Source organism: Didymosphaeria variabile (genome assembly GCF_027946475.1).
Source record: "Didymosphaeria variabile strain IMI 356815 chromosome Unknown scaffold_3, whole genome shotgun sequence".
In the NCBI taxonomy this organism is placed as follows: Eukaryota; Fungi; Ascomycota; class Dothideomycetes; order Pleosporales; family Didymosphaeriaceae; genus Didymosphaeria; species Didymosphaeria variabile.
Window position 1 is genome coordinate 4,332,640 of NW_026611622.1, and position 17,768 is coordinate 4,350,407.

General features: G+C 51.7%; 5 protein-coding genes across 5 annotated transcripts; 2 read left to right on the forward strand and 3 right to left on the reverse strand.

Moving 5' to 3' along the window:
• Positions 1–2,580: 2,580 nt before the first annotated feature.
• Positions 2,581–7,133, forward strand: N0V89_004772 (uncharacterized protein; the record flags this gene model as incomplete). The annotated part of the gene is made up of 3 exons (XM_056213554.1): positions 2,581–2,629; positions 2,710–5,649; positions 5,851–7,133. 3 exons carry the CDS (start codon positions 2,581–2,583, stop codon positions 7,131–7,133), a joined length of 4,272 nt encoding a protein of 1,423 aa, XP_056073862.1.
• A 381-nt stretch (positions 7,134–7,514) lies between these two features.
• Positions 7,515–9,917, reverse strand: N0V89_004773 (uncharacterized protein; the record flags this gene model as incomplete). The annotated part of the gene is made up of 1 exon (XM_056213555.1): positions 7,515–9,917. The coding sequence occupies one exon, from the start codon at positions 9,915–9,917 to the stop codon at positions 7,515–7,517; it is 2,403 nt and encodes an 800-aa protein (XP_056073863.1).
• Positions 9,918–10,603: 686 nt separating this feature from the next.
• On the reverse strand, positions 10,604–12,139 carry N0V89_004774 (uncharacterized protein; the record flags this gene model as incomplete). The annotated part of the gene is made up of 5 exons (XM_056213556.1): positions 10,604–10,849; positions 10,911–11,052; positions 11,106–11,236; positions 11,285–11,497; positions 11,546–12,139. 5 exons carry the CDS (start codon positions 12,137–12,139, stop codon positions 10,604–10,606), a joined length of 1,326 nt encoding a protein of 441 aa, XP_056073864.1.
• Positions 12,140–12,707: 568 nt separating this feature from the next.
• On the reverse strand, positions 12,708–14,764 carry N0V89_004775 (uncharacterized protein; the record flags this gene model as incomplete). The annotated part of the gene is made up of 4 exons (XM_056213557.1): positions 12,708–13,011; positions 13,063–13,926; positions 14,310–14,665; positions 14,753–14,764. 4 exons carry the CDS (start codon positions 14,762–14,764, stop codon positions 12,708–12,710), a joined length of 1,536 nt encoding a protein of 511 aa, XP_056073865.1.
• Positions 14,765–16,117: 1,353 nt separating this feature from the next.
• On the forward strand, positions 16,118–17,476 carry N0V89_004776 (uncharacterized protein; the record flags this gene model as incomplete). The annotated part of the gene is made up of 2 exons (XM_056213558.1): positions 16,118–16,256; positions 16,353–17,476. The coding sequence occupies 2 exons, from the start codon at positions 16,118–16,120 to the stop codon at positions 17,474–17,476; spliced, it is 1,263 nt and encodes a 420-aa protein (XP_056073866.1).
• Between the last annotated feature and the right edge of the window lie 292 nt (positions 17,477–17,768).

Sequence of the window (17,768 nt, forward strand, 5' to 3'; positions counted from 1 at the left end):
AGAAGGCAGCAGGGTAATTTTTAACCGTTCATATAGTTGGGCTTCTCCATCGACTCGTGGTTGAACAGCTCATGGTCATTGCTGAGTGAAATTGTTCCTTGCGATGAATTTCACTGCTATTGAATATGGTAAACTTCAGGCGTCGGTAAAGCTATGTTCGTGAAAGAGTGCCTTCGTGTCAGTGCTACCTGCAATACCACGTGTGAGTGTAAGCACAGGCTGGCACAACGTGTAATGATACCCAGTAGCCACGGAGAGCATATCGCTCGCTATATGACATCCAACCTTTGACGTACATCGCATTGAAATAGATCACGTCTTCCAAATCAACAACATATGCAGTAGATGGACGTTGAGAGCTGGCAGATTCTAGTTGGTAAAATGTGACGGCGACCAGAGCCCGTGCATTGATGCTTGAGTACCCTTTACATAGCTGGTCATGACGTTGTATTCTTGATATCCGATTGGAGAATGTATGGATATTGTTGATATAGCCATCGTTGTCGATGTGATGAGTATCGTCCATGTTGAGGACGATGGACAAACTGATGTTTCGGGTCTCGTCATAATCCGGCATGCGATAAGGCGCAGGAGTCGTGTAACTTCGTCATAGTGCGAGTGACTTTCAGGACGACCGGTATTGCACCTTGACCCAGCGTCCACGAAGATAGCCTGAACGCGGGAAGAGCGTGTGCTTCGCCGTCTGCAAAAGTGTCGCTGCTCCGAAAAGGATTCCGATTACGGTGATCGTCATGTTCTTGAATGAATTCATGATCAGTATTGCTCATAATAGAGGAGTTTATGCCACGTCTGCTGGGACTTTCCATACTTAAGTATTATTGTGAATGTCTTGTGTGCAGGATCTGGCTAACCTGGGAGTGGCACTCTGCTATTTCGCCTGAAAATTTCAAGATTCCAATGGTTGATAGCACTGTTCGGCTCCGAAGGCGCTTTCCTGACGATGCAGCGTGCACTAGCAAGTCTAGACAACACGTTCAGGTAGATATTGTATGAGTAGTACGAACCGATTCCTTCGAAAGCAGGCAGCGTGACGCGTGACTTCAATGTCTGATCATAACGCTTTCCATTAGTCTCTTTCTCAAAAGCGATACCTAGTGACAGCCTCAGGCGGTGAGCGTGCTGAGTATTTCAGGAGCGTGTGCCTCCACCCACCGGCATCGCCGTGAGTATATGAGGCTCATGACAAGTGTGCCTTACTCGATGAGTGGAAGCAGCAGTCGTTGGCGATGAGTACCTAGGTACGGTTGGTCCGCGTGGCTGAGCCGCACCTGCTGCGGAACACGATCTTATTGGCTGCGACTCGGAACGTCGTATCTTCTGAGCTCGTCACCTTACACAGTCACTACGTGCAATATTGGACACATCGGGAACTGATTATTTTACAGAATGCATAGATACTGGCGAATCACAAAGACTATTGTACGTGGTGGTCCAACGTGTCTTTCATATGCGAATCCGCATTCCAAGGTTCGAGCAGCCTCAGCATAGAAATATATTACGCTATGTTTTTTAAAACTTTTGTTCGCGAAGTATACACATCTTATCTTGATCTCTGTACCTGTCGTATTAGCCTTCCTGCACTGACGAAACTCAACCCCGCATGCCGAACCATCTATCGTAGCGCTACCCCCAACAGTGGTTTGTCATACACAAGTACCTAAGTATACAAATGCAGAGATTAGTTTTACATAGAGTGGACAGACTCATACTCCCCTTAGCGAATGTCAAGGAGTTAATTATACTGTAACGTTATCCAAGAGTAACTCCCCTGCAGTCAAAATGCCTATTACCAATGCTATCGTCAACAACTACATGGCCAACGACAGCAAGGGCGTCTACTCTCTGTACGGATTCGAATCACGATGGATGACTGTCCGGGGCTAGTGTGGCCGTTGGATATCGAGTAACCATAAGGGCTGGGGGGGAAGTACTGTGGATTGCTTCGCAGAGGGGACGAATCCGATTATAGCGGATGTTCCGAGGATGAAGAAGGATGGGAGATTTACGCTGTCTGGGCTGTAGGGGTATGGAGAGATCGATTCGACGTCTTGGAAGAACTGCTGTTCTTCTCAAGTCGATAATATACTCATGGTAGCATATAGGAGAACAAGCCGTAGACCTGGGAATCGAAAATTAACACGTGATGCAATTTATCGTAGTGTCTACTATCGTATAGCTCTCCTCAGTACTCCTACGGGTATGAGTCAATATATAGCAGAGTGCCGAGCACTGTATTTTCGTGCCTTGTAGTGCACAGAGTAGTTTCTCTAGTTGGGGCGCACTTGGGGCGTACGGGCGCAAGGCAGGAACCCCACACCAATCCTTGCCCCGCCTACACTAGCCACAGCTGCGCCACGGATAAGGCTGTGCATGGCGTTTAGGCAGCTGCGAAAGCGACTGACGACGCTTAAGGCAGTCGCGATTCAGCGCATCCTCATAACTACTGCAACCTACGACGCCTGACATTTCCTTCCCCACGTCTCCTCATGTCAAATCAGGCCCCCGACGTCTAGCGTACGTTGTTGCGCATTTGCGATATCGAAACTCACATAATAGAACATGGAGGCCATAAGTAGACTCCCTCGGAGGCTCACTCAGCTATACACAGGTAGGCGGATATTCCTATACAGTCGTGCGGTCATTCTGGCGCGCGATTCTGATCGAGCAACTATACTGACGAGACTTTAGACACAAAAGTCTCTTGCGAAGCCGTAACGGAACAAGACACCCCCGACACGCAACCCGAGATCAACGCACTGCATCGCAAATATCGCATACAAAAAGACCGACTTATAGCATGGGGACTCGAATGGAGCGACAACACAAAAGGCCGTCAGGATGATATCGACGAGAGCGTGGAGCGTGCAGGCCTCACAGAGACAGTGACGAGCGTGCTAGGCACCATCAAAGACATCTTGGACGAAGCTGAGCGTATGCACCCGCCTGCTGTTATTGCAGGTGTCAAGACGCTGTCAGGAGAGAAAAGTCGACCGCCTGTGACTTCCGCATGGGCGGCTGCTGACAGGTCACGGTACGAAGATCTCGCCAAGGACCTGACCACATCCATAGACATCCTCTATGACCTGTCACGCACGCGGCGCACTCAGCGCGAAGCTAGCCGGGGACCAAGCCCACATTCGAAGGCTGTTCCTCCGCCGCCTCGCAGAGCTTCAGCTTCAGGTGTATTCTCGACATCTCAATACAGCGCCTCCGACCTCACACTCATCAACCCTGACACCATCCCCATCATTGCTCATGAATACGCCAATATCTCAGCGCAGACCAATCTTCCATCAAAATTGAACCCGGCGGATCTCGTACTGCCTGAGGAGGAGCCCCCGCCATATGAGAGCGTTGGAGCTTCATCTATCCGTGTGATCGGACGGTTGCGAACCAAACATACCTCCACAAACCCCTGGAAGGCCGACGGGGCCAAGAGTGTAGAAACACCCGTAATGGTCGAGTTCGCGACATACGATCCTACTTATCGCTCTACCGGAGTTCCGACACCCACCGACCGACTTGAAACACTTCTGTCCATCTTAGGGAAGCTGTCAACTGACCAGTCATTTCACGGTACACTGACTTGTCTTGGATATTTCGAAGATCCGTCACAACCCCGATTCGGACTCGTGTTCGAACTCCCGTCATTTGTGTATTCGGGAGCATCTGATTTACTCAAACCCGTGGAGGAGCTTCGTCCTGTGACCCTGCTTAGCGTCCTTCAGACGGGATCTAAGTCACTACACAACTCCAACAGCGCCACACCACCCCTCGAAGACCGTTTCCGCCTCGCTTTTACTCTTGGCCTTACCTTCAACAAGATTCATGGCGACGGGTTCGTGCACAAAGACGTCAACAGCAGTAATATTTTGGTGTTCCGCAAAAACAAGCGCCAATCTGCGAACAGCCGAGCACTGCAATTTGCCCTTCGCTCTCCCATCATCTGTTCCTTTGATCTCTTTTCCGAGTATGACATTGAGCCTGCCAGCACAATGCCACCCCTAAACATCTATCGCCATCCGGAGGATCCCAAGTTCACGGGTGAGAAGGACAAGACCTACGGCCCACAGTTCGATCTCTATAGCTTAGGTTTGATCCTCCTCGAAGTTGGCTTATGGCAGCCTTTGGCGGATTTGTGGAAGCCTAAATACACACTCACCGACTTCAAACAGCGCGTTGAAGACGTCTACATTCGACGTCTAGCATCCAAGTGCGGCACCGCGTATATGCAAGTTGTGCGCGACTGCTTCTGGGCGGCCGACCGAATCGCATCTGGCGCAGAAAGTCCGCAGAACTTTCCGCAAGTTTACAACCGTATCTTGATCAGGCTGCAGCGATGTTGCCTTCTCGACGAGGTCGACCCCAGCCTTGAATGGGGCGAGCTGAGCACAGGCGCAACGCATATCGCCGGCTCCTCCCCGCTAAAGCGCAAAACTTCGAGTCACATCCAGGGTCACATCCAGGTTGCTGACGTACCCTCAAGTCCGTCATATCGCAGTGCAAAGCGGTGGGCTTTGGAGAAAGGCTCGCATGTTCTTGAACGATCACGCTCACTTTCCAAAACAACGCATACCCCCAAGAGTTCTCCGAATCTTCCACCACTATCGAGGCACGGGTCGCAGCGATCACAACATTCTATTCGCAAGTCTTTGTCGCACTTGATGAGTCCAAAAGAAGAGCCCTCGCAAGAAATGGACTGGCAACTTAGCAGGAATTCGCACATGGACACGCCACCGGACTCCCAAGAGCATGGCGATCTGTTACCTGTGAATGAGCATCACCGGGCGCATAGCACAGGTGAAATCAAGCGCTCGCGAGGCTTCCAGTCAGAATTCGACACCCCGCCAAGGGCTATGACACAGAAAGACTACAAAGACAAGATCACGCTCATTCAGAACTTGTGGCGGCAAAGGAAACAGAATCGGGCAAATACCATTGGTGCACTGATCGAGAACGGGATCAGGCACTGGCCTCAGGCTACCATTGGATACCCCACTCCAGAACCCGAAGACAAACCGCAGGATCGCGGTATGACGCATTCGGTTCATATTCAACGCCATCCTGACCAAAGCACTAGCCCGCGAGACTCCACTCTGGAAATAAACACGAACTTCGAGGCCCCTCCTCGTCAGAAGCTGCGCCTCCATCCCGTGAAGTTCTCAGAAGAGATCGTGGATGAGTGGCACAAGAAGATGCTGCCTCGTCTCGAACGCGTTCTCGAACGTACACTGAAAGACTCGGACGAGACTGTCAGCATTGATCTCGTAGCTGTGGGTGAAACAGCAGATAAGACTCGCCCAACTATCTTCGTTACTTGCAGTAGCGTGCCGAAAGTCAAGGCTGTGCTGCAGCGCAGGTTCAAGTACGATCCTAGTATCTATGACCTGAAGGTACGACGTGGTAAGGTTCGACGTTCAAAGCTCAACCGGTCCAGCCGCAGGAGGGTACCCCCTCACCGATCCATGGCGAACACGGATGATTACGATGGTGATATGCACGTTATGAACCCCTTTCACCAGGAGCGGCCGGTTTGCGGGGCATCTATTGGCGCTTTTCGCGGCGAGCACCTTCCGCCTGTTACTTACGGCGGTGTTGTTCTCGTTGACGATGAGCCATTGGGCATGAGTACGTTACCCTATCTCTTACCCAATGACTGCTTCTGCGACTCACCTGCGGAGGCGCATTGAGCAGAAAGCTGTGCAATTGTGCAATTGTCGAGTGCTGGTATGGCTCAACCAACATCTGCAAGGACTATCTCACGCAACACAATCAGACGCCTGCCACCCATCGAATTAGCAATGTATGGGCTGTCACTGACGTCTCTAGGTGTCCATCATCTCTTGGATGCGCCATCCGATGACGAAAGCGACGCTGGCGACGACCCCGTTCTGTCGAGCGGCGCGAATGGATCAGCTAACCCCTGGCTCATGGGCATGGGCACACAGCCGGGTGTTCAAATCGCACCCAGCTCGCCCATGCCTATGTGGGAGCTCGAGATCTCTGACGATGAAGCCATGAAGACTGACGACGAAGACTATGATTCATTTGAGCTTTCCGGTTCTGAGTTTGACTCCGACGAAGAGTCCGAGTCTGAGGATGCAGATGTCGATTCTATCACTTCAAGGGGAACAATAGGTGACATTGATGGAATCGAAGTAGGGGACGGCGAGGAAATCAAGATCACCCAACCAGCTATTGACGATGTTGACGATGACTTCTTTCCAAGCGAGGAAGACCGAGACGAAGACCATTTAGATTCACACGAGCTCGGACATGTACATGCCTCTTCTGGTATCAGGCGACTGAAAAAAGATGGAATCGTCCACGAGATCGACTGGGCATTGTTGAAACTGAATGACCACCGGCTGCAGCCGTACAATCTGGTCCAAGGAGGCCGCCGTTTCTGTGCCACTTCCGCAATCGATCCTTCCCAGTACGAGATCTCAGCAAAGCTGGAGCAGCCGGTAACCCGCCGGCACTACACAGCATCTGAAGACGAATACCCAAACGGCGTCGCTAGCGCCACTAGCCTAGGTGGACTCAGTGTGCATTGCTTTGGTCGAACGACCGGCCTACAAGGCGGCATGGTTGGACACGCCATGAGCTCAGTCAGAATATACCGCCGCAAAACGTTCTCGCGCAGCTGGCACGTTGCAGGTGGATTCGGCGTTGGCGGCGACTCTGGCGCTTGGGTCGTACAAAACGGCACGCACAAGGTCGTTGGCCATGTGCTCGCCTGGTGCGAGCGCAACCACATCGCATACATCTGCCCCATGGAAGTCCTCCTTGAGGACATTAAGCGTACTCTACACGCTAAACATATTTACCTTCCTGGCTCCGCGGAGGAAGCTAGACATCTCGCTCGTACCCAGAAGCATGCACTCAAAGCAGACAGCCGCGTAGAGGAACTGGAAGTTGCAGTGGAGGGACTAGGGATTATCGATGGATGCGTACCGCCTCCCCCGCCGCCACCGAGGAGAAGTCGGATACCACTACTTGGTACGAGTGGGGAGAGCGACAAGGAGAATTTACCGGTACTGAGGAGTAGAGTCATTAAGGTTAAGGAAGGGATGAGTGGGCAATTGGAGATGGTCGCGGGCGGTGTTTAGGCAACACACCCAGGACAGATGGGCGAGCTGGTGGCATATTGCAGGCGTTTTCGATACCCTGGGTGGATTTGCATGGTCGGCTTTGGCTTGGTTGGACATGTGTTGTATGTTGCATGAATGATGATTGGATAATCGGATACCTACTGTACATAGGAATGGGAACACTACTCAGTATTTGACCTTGCTTTACCCATACTCGGTCATCTCCATCATGTCTTCGATAGTTTTCGACCAAGCGTCATTTTTCATAACACTTCATACATAATCTAAAATAATTCAAGGTGAACATTGAAGGGTACACGAAATACTTTCCTGAACTGATCTGTATCTCAACTACGTGATTATCTCCACTGATGTTGCCCTCCATTTCATTACTTTTACCTACTTCGGTGGTTCCACCCCCTTCAAATTCCGATACAAGAAATCCCTCGTCCTTCTCAAAGCATACGAGTCCGAAGTCGCCACCCCATGCTCACCCCCCGGAATAAACAACAAGTCGTAATCCTTATCCGCCTTATTCAGCGCATTGACAACCTGCATCGTACTCGCCGGATCAACATTCGTATCCAGCTCCCCAACACTAAGCAGCAGCTTCCCCTCCAACTTCTCCGCATTCACAACGTTGGAACTATCCGCGTAGCTCTCGTCTACAGGGTACCCCATCCACGCCTCGTTCCACCACAACTTGTCCATGCGGTTGTCGTGGCAGCCACAGTCTGCGGCTGCGACGCTGTAAAAGTCGTTGTGGAAGAGAAGAGCACCCATGGCGTTTTGTCCGCCTGCTGAGCCGCCGTAGACACCGACGCGCGAGATGTCCATCCAGGGGCGTGTCGAGGCTGCGGCTTTCATCCAGGCGATGCGGTCGGGGAAACCTGCGTCTTTGAGGTTTTTGTATGCGACGTCGTGGAAGGCTTTCGAGCGCCAGTTTGTGCCCATGCCGTCGATGAGGACGACGACGAAGCCTTCGTTTGCGATCCGGTGCGCTTCGTCGTGCGAGGTGTACGCTTTGGGGACGTAGAAGTCCTGTGGTCCGGCGTAGATTTTCTCGATGACGGGGTATTTGGTGGTGTTGGACATTTGGTAGGGGCGGAAGATGAGGCCGTGGATTAGCGTGGTGTTGTCTCTGCCTGGGGCGGCGAAGCGCTCTGGGAGGGGCCAGAGGAGGTAGTCTAAGTTGCCGGACGAGACGTCGGTCGTCATGTTTCCTGTTTCGGCGTCGCGCGTGACGGTCTTGTAGGCCATGTCCATGCGTGACCAGGTGTCTGTGAATGTCGTGCGGTCGTCGCTGAAATACCATGAGTGGTCGCCGTCACCTTCTGTTAGGATCTTGAAGTCTGAGCCGTCGAAGTTTACGCGCGCTAGGTGGGCGTAGTACGGGTCCTGGCCTGGCACTGCGCCGAATACTTTGATCCAGATTTGCCGTTTTGCTTCGTCCACGTAGTCGACGGACCGCACTAGCCAGTCCCCTTTTGTGATCTGGTTCTTCACCTTCCCAGTCTTCATGTCGTAGAGGTAGAGATGGTTCCAACCGTCACGTTCGCTGGCCCAAATCAACTCGCTTGAATGAGAGCTTGAATTAGAGCTCGAATTAGAGCTGGTGATCTCTCGGTAATAGAGCTTGTACGCGTAGTCAATGAATGTGTTGCTCTTCTCCTCGATCACGGCTCGCACGTCTCCTTGGGTGTTCATGCCGACTATGCGCAAAACCTGGTGGCCCCTCTGATTGTACAGGAAGCGGTATTCGGTGCCTTCCGTATTCCACCCTCCATTCAGTGCATAAAGCTCATACGGATTCTCGAACAATGCATTTTCCGTAGGAATCTCGCGTTGGTTCGTCAAATCGAACATTCGCGGCCGATCTATAGTCACATTGTCACCAGGTTTCAGGTACTGAAACTGATGCAAGCGGGGTTGAAGCTGATCGTAAGGACTCGACTCGACTTCGTAGACGGTGTGCTCTTGAGCTGGCGTAGACTGGAAAATAACGACGAACTTGTTGTTTGGCGAAGGATAAGTCAGATTGCTGAAGGGGCTAGCTTCGGTTCCCGTTGTGGACATTTGGACTTCCTGTCCGTTCATATCCCTGAACCATACGTTATTGTCTTTGAAGAAGACACCCGAGCCATCGCTCGTCCCGTTGCTCTGCCGCTTGGACAAATCGCTTGGAGCCTCGGCCAGAGGTTTCGGTGCAGGAAGTCCCTCCTCAATGACAGCTGTCTTCTTCTCAGACTCAGCGGCGAAGCTCGCAACCACCTCACCATCACCATCTCTTGTAACTCGCCACACATGGCCCTCATAAGTATGTTGACTTTTCGCGCGTCCGGGTTCGACGTCTTGATAATGCTTCTTTCTGCCAAAACCGTCAATCCAATATACCGACACTCGCCACTTTGCGCGATTCACGAATTTGATCACCGTCTCTTTCGAGCTCTCACCCGAGCATCGTTCCTCAGCCAAAGGCTCCAACATCTCCGTGGCGTCTCCCTCTTGAATGTCGTCCTGGATTGACGCTAAAACGCCGTCCTTCGTCCACTCCCAATTTTTCTCTCCGGCATGAAACTTCACAGTCGATAGATCGTCGCTGGCATCAATCGACACGAAAGGAAGGTTTGAAGCTGAAGCCTCAACACCCTGCTGCCTCAGTGCCCTCGCTACCCCGTCGTGGTCAAAAGCCGGCTGGCGCAAGCCCTGGTTCGGATCGACATAAACGAACGATGAATCTTCCGGCGCATTGCTCTCACGGAACCAGAATTTGTTACTGCCTGAAATCCAGTGCGGCCGCATTGCTGCCGGCTGCGTATGCGCATCTCGATCTTTTGGTGAAATGTCGGTGTGCTTGTAGGTAGAGAAATCTTGTGAAGTAGAGGCCTGAGGTATAGAAACTAGAAATAAGGAAAGCGCAAAGTTCATGTAGCGAATGTATGTCCCCATGATTAAGTATGTATTGATGACTGTAGTTGCCTAGGATGCTGCGGTGAACCGAAACGGGGAAATGGGGCACCACGTGACAAAACCCAATAAACGAAGGATGGGTAGAGTCGATGCAAAAACGAAGGGCCGGATCGCTGGGGAAGAAACATCATGCGCGATGTCTTAAGTGATTCTTTGTACTCGGTGTAGTGTAGGTTCGGCCAAAACTCCTGACTATTGATTGGGCTTATACCCACTTCGTGCCACTCAAGGCTATTAATGTAACTCGCGCCTTGGCGCCTGAATCTACCGGGCCGTTTTAGTTTCACCTCCAATCGGAAGATTGAACACTTCGCACGGCTCGCTCTGCTGTTTACACTTTGTACTCTGTGCATGCACTCGCGAGTTTCCGTCAAATTGGTAGTAAAATATGCGTGAGCCCTATTAGCACAACTATGTCCAAACCAGGAAATCCTAGCAAGTACCCAGCACTGACCGCACCGACTTATCGGGAATACGTCACGCCGGTAAGACCGCATTGAGGCCCTATTGTTACGTCTTCAATGTAGATAGCTCTCTGCGCCCGGGAAAGGAGCAAACATCTCCTTCCGAAAGACGTCCAGTTGCGGACAGCCCAGCTCCTTAGTAATCGGTCCTAGTATATCTGCAAGCCACTTCACCAGATCACCTATATTGCCGAGCAGACCAGAAAACTGCCCCGGAACCGCTTGCTGCGTTGCTTGGAGCACGAAACAGGCAAGATTGTTGCCCTGGAACAGATTCGCCGCGTTGAAGACACCGCCTGTCTGGACGAGTCGTTAGTTTGCCAACCCTTTGAGGGGAGGGTACCGGGGAGGAGAGGCTTACTAGGTTGCCGGGGTCGACACCAGTGAAGGTGTTGACCTTGCCTGTGTTGCCGCCTAAGGAGATTTGCCCGGGGTACATGAGGTTGTTCATCTGAGCGTCGGAGCCGATGTCCTCGAGGCCGAATGAGTCGGGTCGCTTGTACCTGTCACAACTTAGACACATCTCAAGCGCAAGCGAGGGGGAATTTTGTCTAACCAGTTGTCGGGTATACGTTCGTACCCCGGCTTATACACGAAGCTGCCTGGCTCCCCTGTCACAGAGTAGAAAGACTTGAGGACATCTCTTGTCAAGGTTCCGCCTGGTATGTCCGCGGAGTGATTGCTCATCTGCTACTTATTAACGCATATTTCTCGAGTATGAGACTGCCAACTTACCATATTGATTATCAACCCATTCGTCCCCGGGGAGAGAAAAGCGCCGATCGGCCCGAGAAAGAAATAAGGATTGTTCGCCTTGCTGTATGCTTGACAATACTCTGCATGTGCAGCTACAATATCGTGCGTGTACTCGGTGCCGAGGTTGTAAAGTTGGGCAAAGTAGTTCATGTCCAAGACATCAACATTGCCACCGTTCAGGTATGCATCACCCTTGACGCAATGTTAGACCACGCAAACAAACCAGGGAACTTCACTAACCCTAGTAGGAGATCCATCTGCCTCATACTTGCTGTGCGTGCCCAAAAGACCAGGAGGGTCAGTGAGGAGAGGAACCGATCCAGGATACTTTCCTCCAATCGACCAAGTACCTGTGAGGAAATCACCTGCGTATACAACGCCTACCGCTGAGGCTCCGACGGAGAAGGTAGGACCAACATTGAAAGCTTCATCAAGGCCCTTCAAAGCTACGATTGTGAGACTGTAGACACCGGCAGTAGTAGATTCCAAGCACTCACCATCTGCCGCAGTCAGGATACCATTATGCGGGATAAAGCCATGATTAGCAGCCGCGTTCAACCCAGGACATGGGCCACGTCTGTCGTTTGGCCCAGGAGCTTGAAACTCGTGGCCACTGTGCGGTCCGACGTCAACGAATTGGGCTGTGGCGTTGAAAGTAGGGTGGGGATTTGTGATCCCTGTGTTTGGACGCTTGGATAAGAAGAGAGGCTGACGGACGCTGGGCTCGGTCCTTTTGCTAATGGGTTTTGGTGATGAGTTTCGGCCTACGCCCATCATCCCGGGAAATCCTGCTCCAAGCCGTAAGCTCGAAAGCAAAACGAATGCAACCTTCATATTGGCAGCTTAGGAAAGTGCGATTGAATGCATGCGGGATGTTTTTGTGATCTCGAGCTGTTGTGGTCCGGACTTATACATCGGGTTTATGTTTGATCTTCCCTACCTGTGCACCACTTCAATATTCCGCAACCGTCGTTGCGAATCCGTTGGCCGAAGAAATCCGTCTCGAGACTTTTCTGGAAATGACCACAACAAAATGGAAGTATATCATTGGAACCATAAAAGCCTGGTACTAAAGTGGTGAGTCATGTGGCAGCCACCAGCACCGGAAGAGGTGAGCTGAGAGTACTGTGTGACCCACACAGGAATAGAGTTCAGATCTTCGTAACTGGAAACTCTCGTTGGCCTCGATTTCAACTCCTGATAAAGAGGCATCATTGACTTCCCCATGGGGATTCCGTGCGTGTCGGCAGATAACTCACTGTACTCCTAATCTGTACTAGATGATTTGCCATGCACCGATTACCGTTTTCAGTGAATATGAAATGTAGTTGGAAGACAACTCCAGCTATACCCATTTTTTATATGCTTCTGATGTAATATGAATCCTGTCTCATGGTCAATCTCACCAGCCCTGTCCATTGCCACGCAGAGAATTCCAATCGATGTTGTCCAGATTCATTTGATCCATGGTAAGGTCCACCGAGGACGGATCCTGTACACTTGACAACGGGTCCGGCCACGCGAAATTCAATGCCGGATCAAACGTATCAAAGTTCATCATGTGCATGGGCGCCGGCATAGGCATAGGCATCCACGAGTCGTCGTTGTTGGTTCCTTGCTGGATCCAGCTCGGTAGGTGCGAGTAGTCAGGTGTCATGCCTGTCTGTTTCCGTCTGTTCATGGCTTCGACAATGGCGGGTACTGACCTGCAGGGTTGTCAGTGATGTAATTTGGGATCTCAAAACAGGCGAACGCACTCAGCCTCGGATGGAACGGCAGCTTTACGTGCTGCCCAAGCTTGAAGTACAATTCTGGATATGATGTTCGCGAGCGGATTATTGTCATCGCCCATCCAATTCGTGAATCGTACAGTGTAGTTGGCACTCATAACTGCCCAGGCTCTTCCAGCTAATCTCCCCGTCGGACGTCGATTGAGATCTTGTACAACGTGAATGTATGCTTGGAAAGGGAATTGTAGTACGGTCATACTGAACCAAGTGAAGACCTTGGTCAGTGGCGAAGTAAGCAGCCTCGTGTCGCATTCGAACAGAGTCAGTGCATAGCCTAAAGCCAAGTCCCGTTGCGCTTCAGTCTGCTTTGGAGGCGCTCGCGAATGTCGTGCATAGTGTGCGAGCATTCGGTTCTTCGCAAGGTATCCCCGCGCCATCCACATGATCATGAAGTGCAGCGGGTTATCTGGGTTACATAACTTGAGGTACCGCTCCTCCACCATCTTCTCAATGACAGCTAGCTCGTCGCCATTGGGCGAAGATCCAGCCGGTGGGCGACGCGCCAGCGGCTTCAAGCACGTGTTGTTGAAATCGAGCCAATAGCCACTATGGCGAACGAAGTTGGCTAGCTCGCATCTGACGACTGTGAAAGTGGCTTCCGTGATCATTTCATGTGGCGCAGGTGGTGTCTTCGTCTCCGTACCCAGGTCAAAATCATGGATGTTCGAGGGAGGTTTGCAGTCCCAACCCGGTAACAGGAGACCGCATTGAAAATCTGACATTTCCGACACACGGGCGTCCAAAAGAACAAGAGACCACCAGAGGCGGCGACGCATCTCTGCTTCGAGCGCAGTATGCTTGAGGTTTAGACTCTCGCTATGAAGGCCCATGCTGCGTGGATGTTTAGCTAGGTGCATGGAGGAGAAGAAGTCAGCAAGGGGTGGATACGTACTGTTGCGCAAGACGGATGGCAATGCCGAGATTTGTAGAGAGCGATCGAGGTTCAGCTCTGGGTTTGGTCGAGAGCTGCGTGGTGTCAGGAAAGTCTACCCGGATTCAAACATCACGTTGACGTTGTGTTTGGTTGGCGGTGATGGAAGTGCTCCTTTAGACTTACCAAATACAGATAGAAAGCCGTCAGGCAATCGCGATCATCGGTCCGCAAGACTCCACACCGCAGTAGCGCTTGGCGACAGCCCAGTTGGAATTTTCGTAACAGATCCCCGCATTTGCTACCAAACAAAGAAATACAATCTTCGTCCGAAAGTGTCAACATGGACACACAATAGATGCCAAACATGAGAGCTTGTAATGTCGGAGTAGCGGTTGCTAAATTTGCTGCAGCCGCAACGATGCGTGTTTGCAGGGTCGGGGTATGTGTGACTTTGAGCAATGGGTTGACATTGTCGAGGTAGATCTGCCAGATCCTGATCATGTCAACCTGGGTAGGATGCAGAGTGGCGGGGTCAATATCGGAGCGAGCGCCGAAATTGAATCTGCTATCGTCGTCCTCCTCATACAGATGCGCCAGTGCTTTTTTAACATTTTTGGATCGAATGTCGGATTGCAATTGGCGGTCGACATCATACTCTTCTGTGTCGGTTTCTTCTCCGTCAGAGGGCGATTGTGACTACATACAAGTATCAGCAAATTACGCGAGACAAGGGCTGACCTAAGCTATATGATCGGATGCTCAATCCAGTGAACGAATACTCACCCTTTGATTCATTACTTGCCAAATGTTACTGATGCACACGTTAGACTCTGAAGTTCCCTTGGGAGGCTGTTGTGCCTCTCACATTGGCGTGGATCTGGGCGCCTCATCCACATGTTGTTCGGACTCCGGGCTCTCCACGCTGCTAGCTATGTCGACTGCTTGAACCCTAGAGCTAAGTTCAAAACTATTGCCTGTCAAGCAGAGAATGGTTAGTAGATGCCAAGTCAAGGTGGAAACGAGGCAGTGATAACACACACCTTCGGCAACTGGATTCGACTGCTCCGCATTGCTGTTCGGGTGCAAGGGTTCAAAGGCGATATCGTTGTGGCGTAGTAAGCCTTCGTAATGGCGAAGCCGATCGAGTAGTTCACGCTCAGGAAACCTCCTACGCCGCTGCCGCGCGATCGAGCCAGCAGGTACGCACTGCAAGAGTGGAATTACGGGTCAGCATTTGATGGATAGTTTTTTGTAAATTTGAGTCAGCGTCCTTACATTTGCTCCAGATTTCACGCAATTGGAGCATGGAAAGTTCCTATCACACTTGACCTTTCGGCTCTGGCACAAAATGCACGCAAGCACCCGCTGTGGCTTTGCAGCTGCCGCTGGGGTGCTCTGAGAAGACAATGACATGTCAGGCGGACAGTTTTTTGGCCGAGTTTACTGAAAGTCTGAATGGGGAATTGTTGTTGAAGGGCGCAATGGGAGGTACTGCTCGGGCGTTTCTATTGTCCGAGATCATGGCGATGTCATCATCGATCAGACGAACGGGGCCAAAAGCGAGTTTCGGTAACGATCAAGACGAGATCGAACGATGCTGAGTTATACCGTGTTTCCTTAACGAGCTCCCTATAGAACAAGCATTTAGAAGGGGTAGACAAGCTTTCATCGCATCTCGGGAGCTGTAGCCCCGCGTACCTAGTCTAACCTAATCAGGTTGGTCGGATCTGGTTTCCATCTCCACCCACATGGCGCTCGGGATCTTGTTGACCACGATCGACTGCACGTCATCTTGTACAACTCAGGATAGCTCGAAACGCCTTTCCGCAGTCTTAAAGATACCGAAATAGTAATGTCCGCTTTAGTTCAACCAACTATGCTATATCTATGCCTCTGTGGAGATGTTTTCATCCCATCATCCGTTCCTCCGCTTCATCTCCATGGCGTCCCATTTTGACGATACACTATAAAATGCTCTGTCGCCCATCTATCTCACTCCAAGCCATCGCATTGAGAAGACCGCCAAGCAAGATCTGTGTTTCCAACACCTCTTAACCTCACGCTACTACCTTTTCTCCCAAGCTGCGCACCTCCGAGCGATCTTGCTTCAACCCACCATCACGCCCATTCTCCAATCTGTAGAACGAAATGTCGAAACCACACGCACTCGTCGTAGGCGCCTCTATCGCAGGTCCGATGACAGCGTACTGGCTCGCTCGTGCCGGTTTCCGAATTACTATAATAGAGCGCTTTCCCACCCTCCGTCCAGGCGGCCAGAACATCGACAGTGAGCAATATCCCCTTCACACAAAAGCGCAAAACGCGAAACTTTCCGGCACCCACCATCCCAGATGTCTGTAATTATTTCGCTAACATGCCTCAGTAAGAACCTCAGGCGTAACGGTAATGCGCAAGATCCCCGGCATGGAGCCATCGGTACGCGCCAAAACAACGACTCAAGATGCGATTCAATTTGTCAACGCCAAAGGAAAGCCATATGCGACTATGAAGCCCACAGGTGATCCCAGCCAACAGAATCTCCTATCAGAGTACGAAATCTTCCGCGACGACTTGAGCGGAATAATGTACGACCTCACGAAGGACAATCCAAACGTGCACTACGTCTTTGGCGAGCAAGTGTCGGCAATTCAGCAGAAAGATAAGGGAAAAGTGAGCGTGGAGTTTCAGGAGGGAAAGCTGCCCAGCGGGGAATATGACCTCGTGGTCGCGTGTGACGGCGCTACATCGCGGACGCGAGCCCTAGGTCTTGATTCGACTGTCCGCACGCACATGCATCCGATGAACATGTGGGCCGCATACGCACCTGTGCCGACCGACTATCTTGCTGGTAGCAAAACTGGCACGATGTACACCGCGCTTGGTGGGAGGGCTATGGGCTTAGGTCCTGATCCAGCGGGTGGAAACCGCGTGTGCGCGCTCGCCGTCCTGCCGCAAAACGAGGCTGATGCCACGCTGGGTTTTCGCACAGCGCAGAAAGAAGGCGACGAGGCCCTCCGGAAGCATGTTCGCCAGCACTTCGCGGGCACGGGGTGGAAAACTGCGGAAGTCATAGAGGCCATGACTGCCTCACCTGACTTCTACGCCTCGGAATGGGCGCAGGTCAAGCTCCCCTCCCTCTCCCACGGTCGCTTCACCCTCGTCGGCGACGCTGGGTACGCAGCAGGCCCAACAGGCGGCGGCACCACGCTCGCCATGACGGGCGGCTACGTGCTCGCTGGTGAGTTGCTGCGGCACGCGGGAGATATCGATGCCGGCCTACGAGCCTACGAAGAGCGCATGCGGCCTATCATCGATGACATGCAGAAGATCCCACCAGGCATTCCAACGGCAATCGCGCCACAGACGTGGTGGGGCATTGCAATACGGGATGCCTTTCTGGTAGCAGTCACATGGGGTAACGCGGCGTTTGGATGGGTATTGAAGTATTTTGCACCCAGTTTTGGCGGAGACGGGTACAACTTGCCGGAATATGATTGGGTGGAGTAGGCGGTGTTTCAGAGCTGCGACAACTCTCATATTTTTGACACGCACAGGTGATCATACTTAGAATCTTACTTCGCAATACGGCGTCTGTCATGGATTGGCTACTAGATAGATTTACATCTCGACTCTTCGAATAAGCAAACATACCCACTACATAGAAACCCACACTGGCGGACGCGTGGGAATCTCAAGTGCAGACAAAGCATATGTAACAAGGCTGGCAACATCTATTACAGTTGTAGTTGACTTTACCTTTCTGGATAGTAGATTAACAGTATCGAATTCAAACCGGTAG